This window comes from Toxorhynchites rutilus, chromosome 2, assembly GCF_029784135.1.
Source record: "Toxorhynchites rutilus septentrionalis strain SRP chromosome 2, ASM2978413v1, whole genome shotgun sequence".
Taxonomy (NCBI): Eukaryota; Metazoa; Arthropoda; class Insecta; order Diptera; family Culicidae; genus Toxorhynchites; species Toxorhynchites rutilus.
The window spans coordinates 152,613,944-152,634,711 of NC_073745.1; the positions used below are offsets into that span (position 1 = coordinate 152,613,944).

The 20,768-nt window shown below is 37.6% G+C and overlaps 2 protein-coding genes across 3 annotated transcripts in view; both read right to left on the reverse strand.

Moving 5' to 3' along the window:
- Positions 1-1,981: 1,981 nt before the first annotated feature.
- On the reverse strand, positions 1,982-3,125 carry LOC129766244 (uncharacterized). The gene is made up of 2 exons (XM_055766761.1): positions 2,340-3,125; positions 1,982-2,281 (listed from the first exon to the last, which is right to left on the reverse strand). Exons 1-2 carry the CDS (start codon positions 3,123-3,125, stop codon positions 1,982-1,984), a joined length of 1,086 nt encoding a protein of 361 aa, XP_055622736.1.
- A 6,788-nt stretch (positions 3,126-9,913) lies between these two features.
- Positions 9,914-20,768, reverse strand: part of LOC129771840 (protein Fe65 homolog) — a 71,603-nt gene continuing 60,748 nt past the window's right edge. The window contains exons 8-12 of one of the 2 annotated variants that reach the window (XM_055775928.1): positions 18,000-18,130; positions 17,725-17,921; positions 17,483-17,665; positions 17,249-17,416; positions 9,914-17,093 (exon numbers count right to left, since the gene is read on the reverse strand). In XM_055775928.1, coding sequence (XP_055631903.1) covers positions 17,270-17,416; positions 17,483-17,665; positions 17,725-17,921; positions 18,000-18,130 — 658 coding nt within the window. In that variant the 3' untranslated portion in view covers positions 9,914-17,093; positions 17,249-17,269. Of the gene's footprint in view, positions 17,094-17,248; positions 17,417-17,482; positions 17,666-17,724; positions 17,925-17,999; positions 18,131-20,768 lie in introns of both variants that reach the window. The other variant, XM_055775927.1, reaches the window with a different exon arrangement.

Here is a 20,768-nt window from a genome sequence, read left to right on the forward strand (position 1 = left end):
CCCAAATTAGTCTCTCACACGTCATTCTCAAGCGTTGGGCACCTCTGTGAGGTTGTTGTGGCGAATTTTGCAAAAAGATCTTGGCCTACATCCTTACAAGATCAAATTGACACAAGAACTAAAGCCGCTTGACCACCAGAAGCGTCGTATGTTCATGAATTGGACTGAGCAACAACTTGAAAATGATCCGGATTTTCATCGAAAAATCATCCTCAGCGATGAGGCTCATTTCTGACTGAATGGCTTCGTCAACAAGCAAAATATGCGTGATTGGCCAGGCAGTAATCCACACGTACTCCATAAGTCACCATTGCATCCCGAAAAAAAACCGTTTGGTGCGGTTTATGGCTCGACGGCGGGGCGTACTTCTTCCGTGATAATCAAGACCGGCAGGTTATTGTGAATGGGAATCGCTACCGCTCAATGATAACCGAATATTTTTAGCCCGAATTGTATGATATGGACTTGGACAATAAGTGGTTTCAACAGGGCGGCACAACAAGCCACACAGCGAATTTAACAATCGATTAATTGAAAACCAAGTTTGGTGAGCGTGTTATCTCCAGTCAATTGACCACCTCGGTCGTGCGATTTGACGCCGTTAGACTATTTCCTGTGGGGCTACTTCGAGTCTATGGTCTACGCCAACAAGCCAACGACGATTTATGAACTTCGTACGAATATCGAACGTGAAATTACAGCAGTATCGGCAAATTTATGCTTGAAAACCGTCGAAAGCTGGGTTCAGCGTCTGGACTTCTGCAAGCGTGCCCGTGGTGGCCATGCAGAAGAAATCGAGTTCCATACATAATGGCATCAAATGAACATTCACAAAATGATGTACATCCCATCGACATGCGTTGATTTTTCCCGAAGGTACAGCATATCAAAAATCACTTAAAATTTCCGACTTCACACTCTGTTCCTCTAATTTTTTTGTCGAGTGTACAATCGAGCCCCACACTGTGTGTAGTACGAGAAGAATGCCGCAATGCATACTGAGTGCGTTACGTGTATTGTTGTGAGTGCGTGTATTGTTCTCGTGTGAACAAGAATGAATCATGAATCAACCATCTTCAGCTGCGAAACAACGAAAATCCATCGGTCCCTTTGAGGGCCACTAAAGCTTTCGACTAAAGAATTACTTCAAAAATATCGATGCATTCTGAAAATCTATTTCATATTTATTTTTCTGGCTAAAGGGAGCTTCTGTAAATTTCGGAGTATGTTTGAATTTATTGGTGTAATGATGTTGTTTTGAATTATAGAAACTTCACGTTTTCTCAGTTATTCGCCCCTAGCCTTGAAGAAGATCAATTTGAAAAACTAAACTAAATAACTCAGCCTTGAGAAATACCATTTGGTAAGCCTTGCTGCCATCCGGTCACTAACTGAGTGAATAATAAATCGTGAATGACTTATTTGTGATTTTTTTCAATCGATCATCAAATTTTCTTAATTCCAATTATTGTTTTCGGGTTAAAAGTGACGTAAGTTATTTTTCAGCGTTGAGAGAAGTATTTTAATTTCAGTGCTCTAGACAGCGAACAATCAACAGTACATGTTAATGCTTAGGATTAATTTGACAATCTTTTCAAATTGCTTTGCGAAACGTTCGTCCTCCTCTCTAAATGAAAACATTCATTTATCGGCCATTGTCATTCCTATCAAATATTCAAATATATCAAAGAGTTTTATTATGAAATTTCTTTGATGCCTGTGCTCGCAGACAATAACTTCGTAGTTCTAACAATATGGTCGTGTTTTGGACATCACCCTTTTTTATTTTCTTTTGCGGCCTGCGACACCATGACTAACTTTCCTTTGCCCCTATGAAAAAAGGTTGAGTACCGCTGATCTAGAGTAATCAACCGTCTGGTACTGCTTGTCTATTGCATTTTAACGATATGATTGAATTGATTTTAATATCATGATTGAATTAAATTTTATTTACAATGATTATGTTTAACCGATCAGATACTCATATCTCTTCACAATGCTCTGTTGCATGTTGTATGCGGTCCTTTGTGATATCAGCAATGGTAGGGCACCCAGCTAATGCCATGGTGTTATCAAGCTCAAGACTTATACGGCGAAGGATTTCTTCAACACCATTTTGTCCAGCAACGGCTAGCCCCCAAACAGCAGCTCTTCCGATAAACACCATGTTTGCACCAATAGCGAGAGCTTTGAACACATCGATTCCTCTTTCGATTCCCCCATCTATGATGATTGGAACGCGTCCCCTAACGGATGATACTATTTCTGGTAGCACATCAATCTAAAAAAAATATGAGAAATAACTACGCAAACGTTCTTTTACAGTTGTGTAACATTACAGTAGCCGAAACCGAATCCAACTGTCGTCCGCCATGATTTGAAACCATAATAGCATCGACTCCAATTTGAATCGCTTTCAAAGCATCTTCTCTCGTTAAAACTCCTTTCACAATAACCGGAAGTAATGTTATACTCTTCAACCATTCCACATCTCTCCATGTAAGAGCAGGATCGAATCCAACCACATCACTTAATTCTACACGTTCTATAATACCTTCGTCCACCAGTGATCGAAATATTTCCAACTGTATACCATCCGGAAATTTAAGGCTTTCGCGAATTTGTCCACGCACTAAGCCGGACACGGGGCTATCGATTGTCAGCACTATCGCCCGGAAGCCAGCTTTTTCTGCCCGCCTAACAACCGCTTCTGAAATTTGTCTGTTTTTATACAGATACAACTGAATCCACTTGGTTCCATCGGGAGCAGCTCGCGCCACCCCCTCGATGGAACTACTTGCGAACATGCTCATCACGTAGGGAACTCGCATCGCTTGTGCGGCACGAGCAGTCGCAACTTCACCTTCACCGTGAGCCAAACGCTGCAACGCGGTGGGGGATATTCCGAGAGGCATATCGAAGGGCAGCCCCAAAATGCTGAAACCGAGCTGACGATTCACGACGTTCATCAGAACGCGTGGCCGTATCCGAATTCGATCGTAAGCGGTGCGGTTGAGTGCACGCGTTTGTGCCCGATCCGCTGCACCTTGGAAATACTCCAACGCGATCGGGGGCAGTATTTCTGCGGCCCGGCGGTGGTAATCGCCAACGGAGACAAGAGCCATCGTTAGGCTGTGCGTGGCGGTGTTAGAATCGACTTAACTGATTTTCCATTCAGGTGGATAATGAACTTATATAGGGGTTTATTCTTTTATCATGTATATTTCTTTATAAACATATATCGATTCATCGATTGATTTGTGTTGGTAGTGTTCCGGAAGTAGAACAAATGTTGTTGGCGTGACCAGACACATAAAAATGATGCCGATCTGAGAAATTATTGTTCTAGAAAGGGTAGGCAGTGCCCCCGACAAACTATGAAAATGGCGCCCCAAAAAGTACCACTTATTATACAATTGCATCTAAATCAAGGTATTAGCGATTCTTTCTCGATCGAATGAATTGTCAAGCCACGATTCCACTGTAACTGGAAGCATCAGTAAAATTCGTAGCGCCGTCTCGATTTTAGGATAAAATACTTCGAGAGAATAGCTGAAAATAATGTTCAAGATGCCTAAAGGCGTTGAAGAAGTTCAGGTCGGAGAATAGGACCTTCATCTGCGCCTTGAACATTTCTTCTGATACAAGTTCCTCTGTTTCAACATCTGAAGAATACTCCCGCCAGAAATTTTACGCAACCTACTTCAATTGATCAATGCTCATAGATGTTAATCAGTCTCTCGTCAAAATGAAGAATCTGATGCTATATTCGCTATAGCAGGGGTGGCCAAACTTTTCACCACCACGTTCACCTTTTCTTCAAAAGCAGATGGCGGACTACCAATACAATGGGCCTGATCACGAACATCACTGTCACAAACGCTTTCACGTCACTTACACTTCACCTAATCTTTTTGTGTCTATCATCATTGTCACGGACAGTTGCGTGTAAAAATAAACTCCGTGAAGTGAAAGAGTTCATTCCCGTTTATAAGAGACTTGTTAGTTGCATAATTTTGGGCATTTGAACGTTATGTCGGTTGCATAATTTCGGACGTTTGAACGTTATGTAGGTAAAATTAATAAGTGTATGAGATAATATTCCATTTAATTGAACGTATGTTTTAGAATGATAAGTTTGCTATTATACCTCGATGATTCGGTATTTCAATGCCAACTATTCGGACTCTTTCCATGAATCATTTGCTTGGTGCGTTACTTTGCTGAATCAAACGCTGGTTTATAGATGAGGAGGAATACTTGGTTGCTCTTGAATAATGTAGTTGTTGAACATATGGGAATGTAATTTTATTTTCTCTTTCTATGAATTACTCTAGAGATAAAGCATGACTATCATGAGTTTAATAATCGATATCTCGCTAACTCTTGTACTCAGCTCTGTCTTACTCGTTCGAATAGTGAGAAGTTTTTAGTATAGGTCAACGTTAAAATCATTTTTTAAGAACCGTTTCTACAATTTTGATGAATAATAATATTTTCTATATCTCAGAATAAACCCGAATTTATCCATCTCATGATCAGTATAACCTGAGTTACTCCCATATAGGATTCTGAAGTTTAATTCTTTTATCCTTGCCATTCTCGTGTAATTTGATATACGGGACATACGGGACATGAGGTTTGATATAATTACTTAAACAGAAACTGGTCAGTAGCGTCGGTCAGAAGCATAACTTTCATATGAAACACCTGATGAGTTTCAAGGAATTTTCCAAAAGCAGAAAATGATTCAGATTTTCTATAGACGGATATCAACATTATGGAAAAAGAACTAAAGAATAATTTGAAAGTTATTAATTTAAAAGATTTGCAATGATAGATTCATTTTTTCCTTATTTGAAACTTAAATATTCTTTCATTCAAAGTATGTCTCCAAAACAATATCGTTAAAAATGTCTATTACGTAAAAACAAATGATCAATGGCCTTATTCGATGTAACTATCGTCCTGATTCGGGTCTTGTCCACCAATTGCGAATGTTTGAATTACAAAAACCAGCTCTGCAATGTTGGGAAAACATTACATTTATTAAAAATTAAAATTAAAATGTTAGCAAAAAAGCTAATCCAAAATTAAACTTACTCCATTCCGCGTGACTAGCTTTCACAATCTAAAACACAAGTGACAAATATACTTGTTTTTCCCCGTGACGTGACAGTATCGTGATATTCATAATAACACCGAGTTCATTAAAGTTGTCACGACGGATGAACTTTTCCGGATTCTACACACACGGTGGCAGCCGTAATAACGTTGTACACAATTCACTTCGTTTTCACCGTGAAGTGACGTTCGTGATCAGGCCCAATATGTTTTAAGTGACCGTTAATAAGTAGTAGTTTGATTGTGAAATGTTTTAGGTAGCGAGAATAATTATGTCTTCTTAAAACAAATTAGTTATAATAACAATAGGCTCTTTTATTTTTAATGATTTTATTTTTACTGCGAACAATTTTGTTTTAAACACATTTTATCCTGAATGTTTGTTTTGTATCTGATAACGTGCTGAAAACATTAGGTTGCATATTTCGACATGTTTTTCAATTTTTATTCAAAGCTACTCAAATGTATTTGCATATGAACGTTCGTGGGTTCAATCGCAGAACTCCGCATTGCACAATAGTCCAGGAAGTGCATTTAAGTGGAAATTAGCATCTAGAGCTCGACAGTGATTCTCTAGATGAAGACTGTCTTCGACAAGTTGTTACATATGATAAAGCGCTCATTTTGATGTTGTCTAAAATAGGGTTACCAAAATTTTCGATGAAATAAAAAATCTAACTTTCTTATCTTTATAGATAGAGGTAAATATGGTGCGACAATATTTTAGCCTAGGTTATTTTAAGCTAATTTGTAGAAAAAAGTTTTTTTCTATCTCTTGAAATAACCGATATAGCGCCTTTTTTCAAAGTTGCGTAGGGTCACCGTAAAAAAACGGGTTTTTTGTTCTAACTTTTATATTGCAAATTTTACATGCAAACTGTCTTCAAAAGGCTTTTAGAGCTTACTAAGACAAATATTTTGTGATGCAGAACTTGTCAACATCGTAACTCTACTCAAAGTTATTGATATTTCTTCCCAAAAAATACGCTCTCTTCATTCGCTTGTCATTCTTTTTGTGGCAAACATAAAAAATGTTCGTTAACGGCATTTGAAAGAGCATACTTGACTCTATATAACGTGGGACTATGTTATTTTTTGTAATTGTGTAAACTAAAATTGAAATCATTAGTTTTTTGGGTGAAAAAGCATCAATATCTTTAAGTAGGATTGAGATATTGACATGTTCTGCATCGCAAAATATTTGTCTTAATAAGCTCTAAAAGTCGTTCTAATACAATTTTGATGTAGGATTTAAATTATAAAATTAGAGCAAAAAATTCGTTTTTTTGCAATTGTGCATTGATTGATCTTTACAGTTTCCATTTATTTCCTATTACTTCTACCAAAACTCGCCATTATAATATAAATTTATTATCAGACACAATTTACGCTCAAGATTTATGATTCATTTGCAAATAACATGTTTCTCCGTTACAGAAATACATGTTCGCTACAGAAAAGTAAATTTTCATTCATAATTTTTATTTTCCGCCTAAGAATCATTTTCGCTCCACACTAACGAAACACGAAGCTTAATCCCGCAAACGCGAAAACCAATTGGACTAGCAATGTGATTGTGGAACTTATGAGAATAATATTCTATTCTCTCTTTCTTTTCAAAAAAATTCAAAACGTTTTCTCACCATAACATTGAATTATGGGCAGAGACAAATACAACAATAAAAAAAGACATTCCTTCCTCAGGTTTTGCGCTTAGCAACACATTTGGCCTTCCAATTTTATTTATTTGATAGAAGATATAGGAATGCGTTATTTCGTCTGAAAATCCATTTCCACTTTCGAACAAAGTTCATCATATGGGAATTCAATTTTCCGAATTTTTCGACCGTCCTTCAGAGTTTTCCGATTTTTCCCTCCACTATATTGATCTACGGGTCGAGACAAATACAACAAACTAAAGACGGCTCAAATCAGACCATTCCTTCTTCGAGTTTTACGCTTAGCAAACACATCTGGCCGTCTATTTGTATTTATAGATTATTGGAGATTATATTATTTTCGATCTTCAAATCTTCTATCGAACTCATTTTGCAACAAAGAATTTTAATCTTCATAACGATCGTATCCATGTGTTTTAATCTATTGATTTAGTCGCAATATTTTCGAATTTCTCTAAACCTCGTCTCCTGAATTGTGCTTCTAAGAGTGTTTTCAGTTTTTTTTCCTTCATGATTCAAATTCAATTCATTCTGCTTTGCCACCTTTCTGTAGCCAGCAGTGATTTCAATTTCAATTCGCTAAGAAAGCTTCCGGATGGGTATAAAAACATCGCTTGCAAAAGGAAACTATCCAACGTAATCAAATATTAACATATATGACTCCAAACAGTAAACAATACGTGAGCTTCCTTAGCGAGAGCCCTGCTTTATGCTGCCTACGCTCAATTTGAGTTGGTTGGGATAGGGTTGCCAGAGCCCCGCTTTTTATTTTATTATATTTTTTGGGAACAACTCCTATTGTACATGACGGATTTTAGTAACGTGTACGTATCAGACAGGCAGCCGACTAGGAAAAGCTAAGCGGTCGACTCCTGCATTATAGCTCCTCCACGCTGTTCCATCTTTATACACAGTACACTGGAGTTGCTTTTTACGCGGGGGATACGTGCCGCGTAAACGAAAATCGCGTAAAAGAAAACCGCGCAAATTCCAAAATCCGCGTAAATTCCGAAGTCCGCGTAAATTCCAAAATTCGCTTAAAAATAAACCGGGTAAATTTCAAAATCACAATAAAATCTAACAAACAGTGAATTATTAATTAAAAATGCAACCCATGTTCTAACAATTGATTGACTTATTTTTGTTTTTTGTTTGCTGTTATCATGATATCTGTATCTTCTTTTTTTTTCCAGCTACTAATGAGTGATAAAATACCACGCTATTTCGTGAAAAGTCACATCAATAAGCACATTGAATTTGTTGGCGGTTGATACGTGCTGCGTAAAAAAACCGCGTAAATTTCGAAATCCGCGTAAATTCCGAAATTCGCGTAAAATCCAAAAACCGCGTGAAATAAAACCACGTAAAAAGCGACTTCAGTGTATGCGTTCTAATGATGCAGCTTAAGGGGGGAACCCGGTCTGGAAGGTCGCAAAATCGTTTTTTTGCATTTTTGGGAAGCTTATGAGGTAGCCTCAAGGGATATAGCATTGCTGTTTTCCTGATTGTTTTTGTTTTTTTAACTGGTGGTATCGATGGATCTATTCGACCGATTTGGCTAAAATTTTTTTTCAACATGTAAAAATAGATTATCTAAAGCGTTACAGAGCCATTTTTTGATATCTCATTTTTTTGACGTAGGACTACGACTTCCATTAAGGGTGCCAAATCAGAAAACTGGTCACGTTTTTATGAAATAAAGTTAACCCTAATAACTAATTTTGATCGGAAATTCTCTAAGATATGCTATACATTACAATCCCCTGGTGTGTAAAGTCTTTAAATTAATCAAAACTAGAAGCATTCCCATTTTCCCATACATTTGTTTTGTCCATTTATGTGCTTTCTTAACCGTGCTGTCAATAACGGGCAACTTATGCAGCCGCAAGAATAGAAACAACGAAAGGGATAAGGAATAGAGAATATTTGCGACGTAAACCCCATCCTGGTACAGTAACTAAGCTGTCGCTGGCGTATAAATCTTGCATATCCTTTGAGGAAAAAATTCATTTCCCGTTTGGTGGTCATCGAAGCAACATCGTTGCCTGTGAGCGTCGAGTGGGAATGAATCATTTGGTGTCATCTTCATTTCCCCTCGAGCTGTGGACGCGAGTGAATAATTCATTCGCTATGGACCTGGCATTGCAATCAACACATCGATCCATGTAGGAAAAAATCAATTCGTGAATTGTTCCCGCAAAGGCAAGAAAGAACCGCTGCTTCAACAAAACCAAAGATTAATGATTTATCCTTTTCAAACTGACTGGAACTAATCTAATAAAAAGTGATTTATGAAATTTCTTTGCATTTATGAATAATGTCCGCATTAATGACAAACAAGCAAATTAAATTAAACGAATGCGTAGTCCTACTTCCTAAGCAGTCGTGTCTTGGATACAATCCCTACATCTGTTTTCAGATTTTTATGAGCTTTAAAACACCGATCTTTCATGAAAAATAACTCATTTTTAACAATAAATGGCCGCCATTCGGCATTTTCTCGGATTTTTAAAATCCCTTTGTGATGCTTTAGGTATTGTCCAAAAGTTTCAAAATATTTATTGGAATCCGTTCTGCGACACCCTTTTGCTTCAGAACCGATACTACCAGCAAGGTACCGATTTTCAGACAGCATCTACGCATCCAGCAATCAACAGCGTAAGAATCATTATTCGTGTACTTAAAAAATGGAAAATCTTCAAATATACATTAAACAATAACCAAAATACCCGAATACTTCACTGTATTCCTAACATCCGAAAAAACACTAAAATTCATTATTTTCCGACCTTCCAAACTGTAAAACCACGCATAGCATGGAGGCATGGCGTAGCGAAAAATATGGTGTAATGTGATGTGATGTTTCAATTTTGCGAAAATCACAGTTATTGGTTTCATATACAGACAGAAATACGGTGGATGTATTTTTACTCAATTGAAAGATGAAATATAATACGGGAAAAAATTCCAATTGAATTTTTTTGGATTTTGTAGCCCCAAATGGTCAGCGCCCCCTGCAAATGCCGGGTTTGCCGCCCGCACACTACGCTACTGAGAATGAGTAGCTCATAGTTTGGTGGGATTGTGATATCAAGAAACACTGCCAATAATAGTTTTCCAAGATTTTTTATTTATTTTTATACAATGTTACATAGTAATCAAAAGCGATGCAGTCATTTTTTTATTTTCGTGAAAGTTGTGTTGTTTTTTTTGTGATGCTCTCTGATGTTCTCCTTCTGTCTAGTAGTACAACGTATCGCACCACACAGTGTCTACATCTGGAATAGTTCGAATTTTCAAGGAGAGATATCGAACGAACGCTCATGTCTATTACTCACGTGGAACGCTCATGGTAAAAAATGGTTACTCGCAATCCTTCACCTGAGGCATTATCCAGAACTGTTCCAAATGTTTCACTGGCTTTTTTTGTTTCCACCCAATTAGAGCAGACCGTTTTTACACTTTCCTCAAACTTAAGCTGATATTTTTTTTTTCATTTTCTTCTCAAGCCGTTTGCTGTAGCGGGTTTCATTACGAATTTGTTCTGCTTGTATTTTTTAATTCTGATTATTATTGTGCACATGTGCCGAAAGCAAGCCATAGTTAGTTTATTGTTGGTAGGTTTACATTACGATGTTTTTTTCCTCTCATTTATGTCATTGTTTTCGCGATTGTTGCTTGTTACTTTCAGCTATCTTTTTTTTATATCTCAAAGGATGCATTATATTTAACATTGCAGTTTTTTGTTTTGCCTACTCCTCTCACGAATTACGTCTTGGTGATACTTTTTTTGTTTTTTTCACATTTGCCAAATATCAAGAACCGAAATCACTTTTGTTTAATGAAGCAATTGATTCGAAATATCACTATCACTAGCTTTCATCGACCAATCATTCGGAACAAATATAAATAGCATTTTCTTGACGTTGGTTTCCTTCACATCAATCAATCAATCACTTTGCTTTGCTTCCTATAACCTTCACAAAAAGCTCCTAGATAAAAAATAATATATTTTTTTCGTTATAAATATATCTTTGTTGTTACAGCTATTCTTCTTTCTTGTCATATACATTTGCTGAATACACACTTGTGTTTGTTTTCATTTTCTTTTTGTGTTGTTTTGAAGGCAAGAAATATGTTTTTTGGAGTTTGTTTTTTGTCTATATTTACATTTACTCGCTGGATACTGTTAGAGTTGTGTTTTAATTTTATATAGCTTTTGAGTGCGCTGCAATTTTCTTACGATCTCACTAAATGGCTACTACATATTTGTTTTGTTTTGTTTGAATGTAATGTTTATTTGCAACACCGAGAATTCTTACCGTGGCTATAAGAGTGTTTGCGTGAGATTTGTTCGCTATAGTACTTGGTTTGTTCCTAGGAGGACCGTTTTGCGATGGGGGGAAGGGAATCGATAATACGAATAGTGATATACTTCACAGTTTTCTTGTTATGTTTTTGTATGACGAGTAAATACGTTTCCGATATTCGTTTCGTTCCAATGAGGTGATAAACCTGTTACCACCAAACTCAGGAAAAGCTACAATGTAAAACATTCGTATTTCAAGCACTTTATCGATTGTATTCTTCGCAATAAGCTTCGTTCGGATTTTGTGTTTCTTTTCATCATATTCTGACTTTTCGTGGCAAAATAGTTGGCTCCATCGGGCGGCAATAGTTTTCTCGTGGTGTAAATAGCATAAGAAGTTAGAAAATGCGTTCACCTTGTTTGCGGTTAAACTTTGTAAAATTCCTGAATGAGAAGAGAAAATTGGTCCATTCTATGCAGACAGAATGTGCCCGGCTGAAGATTCGAACGCAAAAGGACTTTTTTTCGTTTGGCCGAAATCAAATACTTATTCATTATTTCCTTTTTTGTGTGTAAGTGTGTTGCGATATGTCAGTTTTCGTTAAACGTGAGTCTCCAACAAAACTACGAACAACCTTCGGAATAGTATGAACACTGTTTCTTAGTGGTCAATCCTATTCCATTTATTATCTTTTCCTAAATGACACCTATGACTACGACGTGAATGCCTATGCGAAGAAATGATTTATAAACAAGTTTTCTGGGTGATGTTTACATGAAACATAGTAGCATGTTACAAATGATTCAATCAAAAACAATAACATCGATTATTCACACGATCAAGACTTATTACTAACATAAAACCTGTCAATTTATCAAGAAAATTATGCCTCCTGATTCCTGAAGAAAGCAACCGTTTCTCACGTTTCGCATTATGTCAACCCAAAATGACAATTCAAATTCTGAAAGTGTCTATGTGCATGAGGATATCGCACGCCAGTACGCATACAGCTCTACTGTGTTACAAAACATATAGTTTTCGCTGCCGGGGTATAAATAAATCTTTGCTTATCAATCACAAAAAAAAAAAATCGCACCTATTTACATATTACACATATTTTACCATTGCTAATGATTTTCTTACGTTTTCCCACATTTTGCTAGTTATCTCTTTCCAAGGAAGAAATCATACCTGTATTGAAGCGTATATTTTTTTTTGTTTTTGCTTAATTTCGTTAGATGACAGGGTGGTGCCGCAATCTCTTTTGACGACGATTGTGTTAATTCATCTCGTTTTTCATCGTCGGGAGATTAGAGGTTAAACTGGTGATTTCCGATTGCAACCTGTGTGTCTTCCACTCAAGGACAAAAGTTTCCTGTCGACAGGTTTCACAGATCATACATTTTTTCAGGGAATTTACACGATATTCATAGTGAACCTGGTTCTAGGAATTGACCCCACAATAGTTTTTTCCGACAAAATAAATCTTTACTTAGGATCATAGCCTCATTTGAGAGCGTCATTAGGGGCGAAGATACAAATTCTCATCGTCCAATTTGTTCATGAAAGGTGGTACGATATGGAGTAATTCCAACCCAAACCAGTCGGCTGCTGACCCGTCCCTCTCTGATTTTTTTTTCGAAACTTGGTACTTATGATGGAAAATTCCCTAAAATCACAATTTTCATTATCACATGACCAATTTAAATAACGACCAGAGATGCCAACCTTCCTGATTTTTCGGGATTGCCAGACTTTTTGTGACGTTCATGATATCTAGACACTCAATTTTGCCTATTTTTTCTGAAATGACCTTGATTTCTTCTAATGTCTTCTTCATCGGAATAAATATTATCTGTAAAAAATACACTGGGATTCCTTTCAAAGTTTTTCTGAAACCAGAGTATCTGACAATTTAATAAATAATAACGAGATTAAGTTTGAGGAACAAAATTACCTTGTATGAGGTGTACGTACAATAGGGTGCCGCTGAATGTATGGGAAAAAATCGACCCTAAAATCCTCATACAAAATGTTCATCACCTCGAAAAAACACCCTATGCAAAATATCAGCTCAATTGGATTTAAGGGAGAAAATCGAAAAATCAACCAAGGGGGAAGTAAATGAAATCGGGGGTTTCAAACAAAATTTTTTGATGCCAAATGTCTTCAAATTGCATGAAACGTCGAGATTTAATGTCATCTCGAAAAAAAATTTTTGTCCAAAATCGACACTCTGGGACATTTTTTCCGGAATACTAAGCGGGAGGATTGAATTTTCAAGCTGCCTGAAAGATGGTGAAAGTTGGCAAGAGATTGTGGAATAAAATAAAAAAGATTGTAGAACGCAGAATACAATCGGATATCGAATGCTTGTTTTCCCAAAAATCGACAAGAACTTTCCGGACAATCCAATATGAGCTATCCTTTTTTGGGTCTCAGATCCTCTCACGCCATATATCGCCAATAGTAAGTAGATTTGTAGGAAGTTATCATGTGATACAATGGTACAGTCGACCGACAACAGCTATAGAGGATCATGGACGAACCGAAAACAGACAAAACTGATTCAGACAACGATGAACGGTGTGCAGTGCAGTGTGCGGATCACAGGATCACAGCTATCGGAATCATTTGAGACTCGCAGAGGACTTCGACAAGGCGATGGACTCTCCTGTCTGCACTTCAACGTGGCGCTAGAAGGTGTTATGCGGAGAGCGGGCTTCAACATGCGGGGCACGATTTTCAACAAGTCTAGTCTGTTTATCTGCTTCGCCGAAGACGTGGACATAATCGGAAGAACTCATGCGACGGTAGCCGACTTGTATACCGACACACGAAGCAGCAGTGTTGATTGGGCTTGAGATCTATGCGTCTAAAACTAAATACATGCTAGCAGAAGGGACTGATCGCAACAGAGTTCTTCTTGGTAGTAGTGTTGTGATCGACGGCGACGAGCTCGAGGTGGTAGAGGAATTTGTTTACCTTGGTTCGTTGAGCAACTATGGGCTCCGCAAAGACTTGAGCTCTCCGGCTCCATACCATGTACAAATCCCTAATTCGACCGGTTGTTCTCTATGAGCACGAAGCATGGACGATGCTTGAAGAGGACTCACAAGCGCTTGGTGTTTCCGAACGCCGAGTGCACCGAACAATATACGGTGGTTAGGTAAAAACACTCTATGCCAAACATCAGCTCAATCGGACTTGAGGGAGAGTGGCGCAAAGTGGTCAAAAATTCATTTTTTTATTTGAATAGGAAAAATCATCCAAGGGGGAAGTAAAGCAAATCAGGGTTTTCGAAAAAAAAATTTATGCTAAATGTCTTAAAATTACAAACGTTACAAACGTCAAGATCTAGTGTCATCTCGAGAGAAAAAAAATTGTCAAAAATCGACACTCTGGGACTTAGATTATTTTTGGAATACGAGACGAAACGTATGGTTTTGGGTACCAATACAAATAGTTATCTCGATTTTTTATTCGGAACATGCTGAGGAATTTTGATTCGCACGATAATGCACCCTATGCAAAATATTAGCTCATTCGAACTTCATTTATTAGTGTCACAGACGTTAAAATTTCAGTTTTTTTTTAAATACAACAGATCACCGAAAATCGGTGGTTTCAAAAAAAAATGTTGGTGCCAAATGTCAAAAAAAATGCATTACTCGTCGAAATTTACTGTTATCTCGAAAAAAAAAATTTTTTTTGCCCTTGGTTGATTTTTGTCTGGAAAGTGTATTTTTGACCAAAAAAAATGTTTTGAGATAACTGTAAATCTCGACGTGTTCATGCAAATCGCTAAGGCTAGACGAGTGCGATGGACAGGGCATGTTGCAAGATTGCCGGTCAGCAGCCCTGCAAAGATGGCGTTCGCATCAAATCCGGTAGGAACAAGAAGGGGCAGGACTTGGCAAGAATCGGTACAGCCGGGAGTAGAAGAACTGCAGCTATGAATCTTGTACAATGCGGAACAATGTTGTGAATCAGATCCAATCTCTTCTAAGGATGTGGCATCATTGTAAATAAATAAATAAAAGCAGAAAGATCACGGAAGAAGTTCCACAAAGCTCCATCATAGGGTCCACCCTCTGGAACGAAATGCACGACAGCGTGAACAACAACACTGAAGCTGCTCAGAAATGTAGGACTGTATCGTCAGAACCGGTGAGTGTTATCGCATGTATGATCCCTATCGGTAACATTCTTTTCCGAGCTATTTAAGCTTCTCTTCTCCTTACGAAAAAAAATCTGTGATCTATTTGGGGACATCGAAGCGAGCCACCGTGTCAGTCGGCATCGGTCCTGGAAAATGAACGATTCAAGCAGTATTGGGATCTGACCACCCAACCTCTTCTAGATATAATAGTTTACAACAAAAGCGACCTTATCGTAAACTTACCATTATTGATGTCGTTATTCTACTGACTAAAATCTGAAGAAACCCACAGCGACAATGTGCAAGTACCGACCATTGGCAGTGAATCCAAGGTTTTGTAGAGACAAACTTAAGTTAGTGAAGTGAAGTCTGAAGCCCAACGAAGCGCCAGAAATTGACTGCATTGAGATGTCCCACCCCGCGGATCCACTCAGCACAGATTGCATCAACTCTTCAGCGATATCTGAGGAGCCACGACTTTTCCATACGACTGAGTCCACGACATATTATTGAATGTTCTCAAGAAAAGAGATGTTACCGAATGTGGTAATTGGCGCAGCATCATGTTGCTGTGTATCATGTTGCTCTCAAAGTTCTTTATAAAGTTATCCTCAACCGGATCATGCCGGGTTCCATGTCGTCCGATCCTTTGTGGATCACACACTGAGACGGATGATGCCCTTTCCATGGATGTTGTTCGTTAGACCAAAAATACCATAATTCTATAACACCACAATAGTTCGGAGTGATTCCTCATTCACAGCTACCTGATCACCAAATAAGCTCCCTCAACTGTCTCAAATGTGATGTGGCCCTATCCATTCCCCACATAATAATAAAGTGCAAAGCTTATGATAATGAGCGTTCGGCTTACGATTTGAGCTCCACGCTGGAGTTGATACTCTCTCCCACTTATCGTGATAAGTTTATCCCATTTTTCAATGGATTTGATTGAAATCAAAGATTGTTCTCGACCCTAATTTCCCCGAATTTAGCATAAACCCTGAGTGAACAGTGGTTCACTCGTAAACAATTCTTCTCTCAATGTATACAAACTCAGGTTCACTATAATATCGTAATTTACGCAAAATCCCACCTTCAATACCTATCCAACGTCTGAGCTCCCTTCACCGTGTCATTTTCATCCTTGCCGACCAGTATCCACTTGACAAACACCGTTTAACAATTAATGTGAGATAAAAAAATTCGCCCAAACGAATATGAAAACTTAAATATTTTCTTCAGCCACGCAATGTAACCAGTTATGCTTACAGTTGCTTCCGCAGCCATCGATACAACCAACCCCAGTACCAAATAGGTTCGTTGTTGAAGGGATCGTCTGTTGCAGAACTACCGATGCAGATGTTAATCCCTGTGGATACAGCTGATGCGCTCCAATCGTGGTGCTTTCACTAATACTACCAATACTATTATCATCATTACCGCTAATAGTGTTGCTGATGGTGGTATGAATGTTTAATTGGTTATTACTATAAGCTGTCACGGTGGCTACTTGATGGCTGCAGGATGAGATCGTTGTGATGGACGTTTCCGACGATAGCATGGACTCGACCGATACTACCGACAGTGAAGATACGGATGATTTTCGGCTAGTGCTAAACGTATTACCAGCGGTGGCGGTTTTGGTAACAGCGATCTTCTGCCAGACAGCTGGCAGCGCTATGTGCTACGGACTGTTGGAGTATTCGAAGATCTTCTTATTTATGAGCGGCGACTGCAGGTGCCGATGAGGGATGACCTCCCGCTCCGCGGCTAGTGGCCAGATTTCCTAAATTACAATCGGGGGGTCTTGGTTTACTACAATGTGGAAATGCGGATAGTACATTTTTCGCGGTTTTTTTGTCAACCAAGGTTTGCCAGGAAAGAGTATAGGGAAGCGGACAGAAACGGGGAATTACACACATTTTAACGAACTGAAAAGCACATCATTTTAAGTAAGACGTAGTCATTACCTGCAGTGATTTTGCTCGTTCTCAGGAGCTGGCCTTATCCTTTTTTAGCGAGAACGAGCTCATCAAGTTTTTTAAAGTGGCGCCGATGCCCTTTCCCGGCGTGTGCGAGTCCGCCGAATAGCGACCACTCCCCTCCGGATGGGCATCAAGACATTTCTGGTATCGCAACTAAAATAAATATCGATAGGTACATTATGAGTTCCCTGAAGCGTGATTGAAGTTCCTCAAACAAACCTTGCATGCGGCCTCAACCGTCTTGCACAATGCTCCACTGGTCGGCTCGCAATGAAATACGTGAGCCACGAACTTATCCTGTGCCGTATGCATGACGAACGCACAGTTTTTCACGTTCTTGCCAATTCCCAAAAAGCTCAGATATCGCACCCGGCACTCGCACAGAAGTCGTGCCTCGGGATCCTGTGAAATATAACAATAGAGAAAGGAAATCTCTTCGAAATAAGGGTGATATAACCCACCGAAGTGTTAATGCTGATCATACTGGGCGCCACCGATACGTTAACGTTGTCCCAGTTCTCGATCGGAGTGCAGCTCAACATTTTGTCGATGGCATCGTTCAGCATTTCCATTCCCGTCGGTTGGCTCACCTCGAGCGAACCTATGTATTGTGCCTTTAGCACCTTCTTTGGTTCCTCCATTGGCGTTGGGAACGAAGCTGCTATGTACGAGAGACGCGCGATGAGATATCGAACGCAGTTCTAAAACGAGGGGTTGAATCGAAAGGTTAACTTACGGTGCCGTATCCATCGACGATTCTCGGTCGGCAGATCAGTGGGACGTATTGGACAGCGGGAACTGCTCGAGCCGGAAATACTGGTATCGAGCTGGAGGGATCGTTCAATCATTATCCTTTTACATATGTCTCTGCAAATAAAAGTAAGAAAAAAATTGTTTTAAATAGTGAAGGACATTAACATTTTTAATTCGCTTGAATAGTTCAATCAAAACGAAGTTTTCTTAGTACACGGCCCCCTAAATTGTAAAAATCATGAAGTACATCTAATATTAGTTTATGGTGACTTCAGCATTGCATTACATTGCATAATAAGACTCTTTAACACTTTGCGGACCGCTCACGAGATTTTCCGATTTTGCGTTCCTTCTTTACGGACTTGTGTGAAATTAGCGGATAAAAGTTTTTGTTGCGTGCAAGTTTCTGTTCAACGTCTTGCTGGATTTAATGAATAATGAATTATTTTAATTAAAATAAATTGATTGTTCATCAAGTAACAACCTTCAAAATCATGCTCATTAGACAGAGAATTGAATCATTCATCTTTCCACATAATTCATTTTTTTCTTGATCGTGACAGAGAAAAGTTACAGACTGAAACGTGAGCATGGGTCAATATAGGAAAAATTACAGAATTTTGAAAATCAAAAAAAGTTGTTCGAATAGAGTTATCGAAAATATTCGATAGAGAAATATTTTACATATCTTCCAGCCACAATTTTATTGATCGAAAAAGGGTATGAGAAAAGTCATAAGCCAAGTTGTATGGAAAAAATTTATTATGTTAAAGAAAATTGAAAAAAAAAATTTGAAAGGACCCAGAATACATTCTAGAAATAGTACTTATTCGATATAGAATATTTTTATCTATCTTTAGAAAAATTTCAATTGGTCGGAAAAGGGTCTAATAAAAGTTATAGCCCAAAACCTTTACAACTTGTATGGGGGAAATAAATTAATTTAAAGAAAATTCAAAAAAGTTATTTCAAAGGACCCAAAACACATTTTTGAGATAATACTCATTGGATAGAGAATACTTTCATCCATCTTCAGCCAAATTTTCGTTGGCCGAAAAAGAGTCTGAGGAAAGGATGGGCCAAAATGTATACAAGTTGTAGGAGGGAAATTAATAAATTTATCGAAAATGGGAATAGAATTTTTTCACACTCGAAAAAGATTGAAGGGACAGAGTGCAAAGTCGAAATTTTCAGGCGAGTTTTGAAATGCTTCAAAATTGTGAAATATCAACGCATGAAGATGGGAGATAAATCTCTTTAAAGCATAATTTACATGGATTTACACGGAATATTTTACAGGGAAATTTGTATTTCGATATATGTAGATGTAGTGGATAAAAATATCGGAAAGAAATGAGAAATCGATTTCTTTCCATTTTTCAAAGATAGCAAATCCAATTCACGTTATCAACTATCTTTCATTTGATTTCTATAACGTTGTTGTGGACCATTCAGTACTGAGATATTATTGTATGAACGAAAAATTTCCAATTCGAAATAAATTCGTAATAAATAGTTCAATAAATAATCATCGAAAAACAAATTTGAAAACTCTAATAAATTCTATACACCCAGGATTTTTTTACGCAGGAGATAGAATTTTGTTATGATTTGTCGCGGTACACCATAGTAGATGTACTTTGAGTATTTTCTCAAATTTTCATTTCTAAGCCTATTGAGAATGGGGAAAAAAAAGAAAAACTCATTTTTTCACTATAGCTCTTATATTGAACCATATAGGAGAATTATCTTATTATTATCTGCTTCAATTTCTTAGAATTTTATTTTTTGATTATATTTCTCGATATATCATAGCAAGATGCACTTTCAGTATTTTTTCAATTTTTTATCTCAAAGCTATTGAGAATGGCGTGCCAAAAATTGGGAGGTACGTTTTTCACCATAGATCCTATGGATAAGGATTCGAAAAATATTCAAAATTTCTATACAACGGAAATTTTTACAAATAACTTTTTTTCAATTTTCTTTGATATAATTAGTTTCTCTTATACAACTTATTTATTATTAATTTATTTTTTATTTTTACAGGCTTAGTTACATAAGTTTTAAGGAGTCAAATTCATAACTATATTTTTACAACCATATATGAACAATTTGCTAATTTTATTGTTAGTAAGGTAGAAAATCGATTACTCGCGGTTGACTCCCTCCCATACAACTTAGCCTATAACTTTTCTCAGACCCTTTTCCGATTAATCAAATTGTGGCGGGAAGATAGCTGAAATATTTCTCTATCGAATAACTTCGATAACACTATTCGAACAACTTTTTTTGATTTTCCAAATTCTGTATATTTTCCTATATTGACCCATGCTCACGTTTCAGTATATAACTTTTCTTTGTCACGATCAAGAAAAAAATGAATTATGTGGAAAGATGAATGATTCAATTCTCTAGCATGATTTTGAAGGTTGTTACTTGATAAACAATCAATTTATTTCTACTGAAATAATTCATTATTCAATAAAATCCAGCAAGACGTTGAACAGAAACTTGCACGCAACAAAAACTTTTATCCGCTAACTTCACACATAGAGGCGATTGAACTTCAAAGTTTAAAGCCTCTTAAAAACTTGCAAGCAAAGCAAGCAACTTCACACAAGTCAAAACGTGCGGTCCCAGGCGTATGTCTTACATATTTCTTCCCGGTCCTTAAAGTGTTAACATTGTTCTCTACCATTTGGTGTGGTCCATGAAGGTAATGAAAATATAGAGACCAAATCAAAATTAC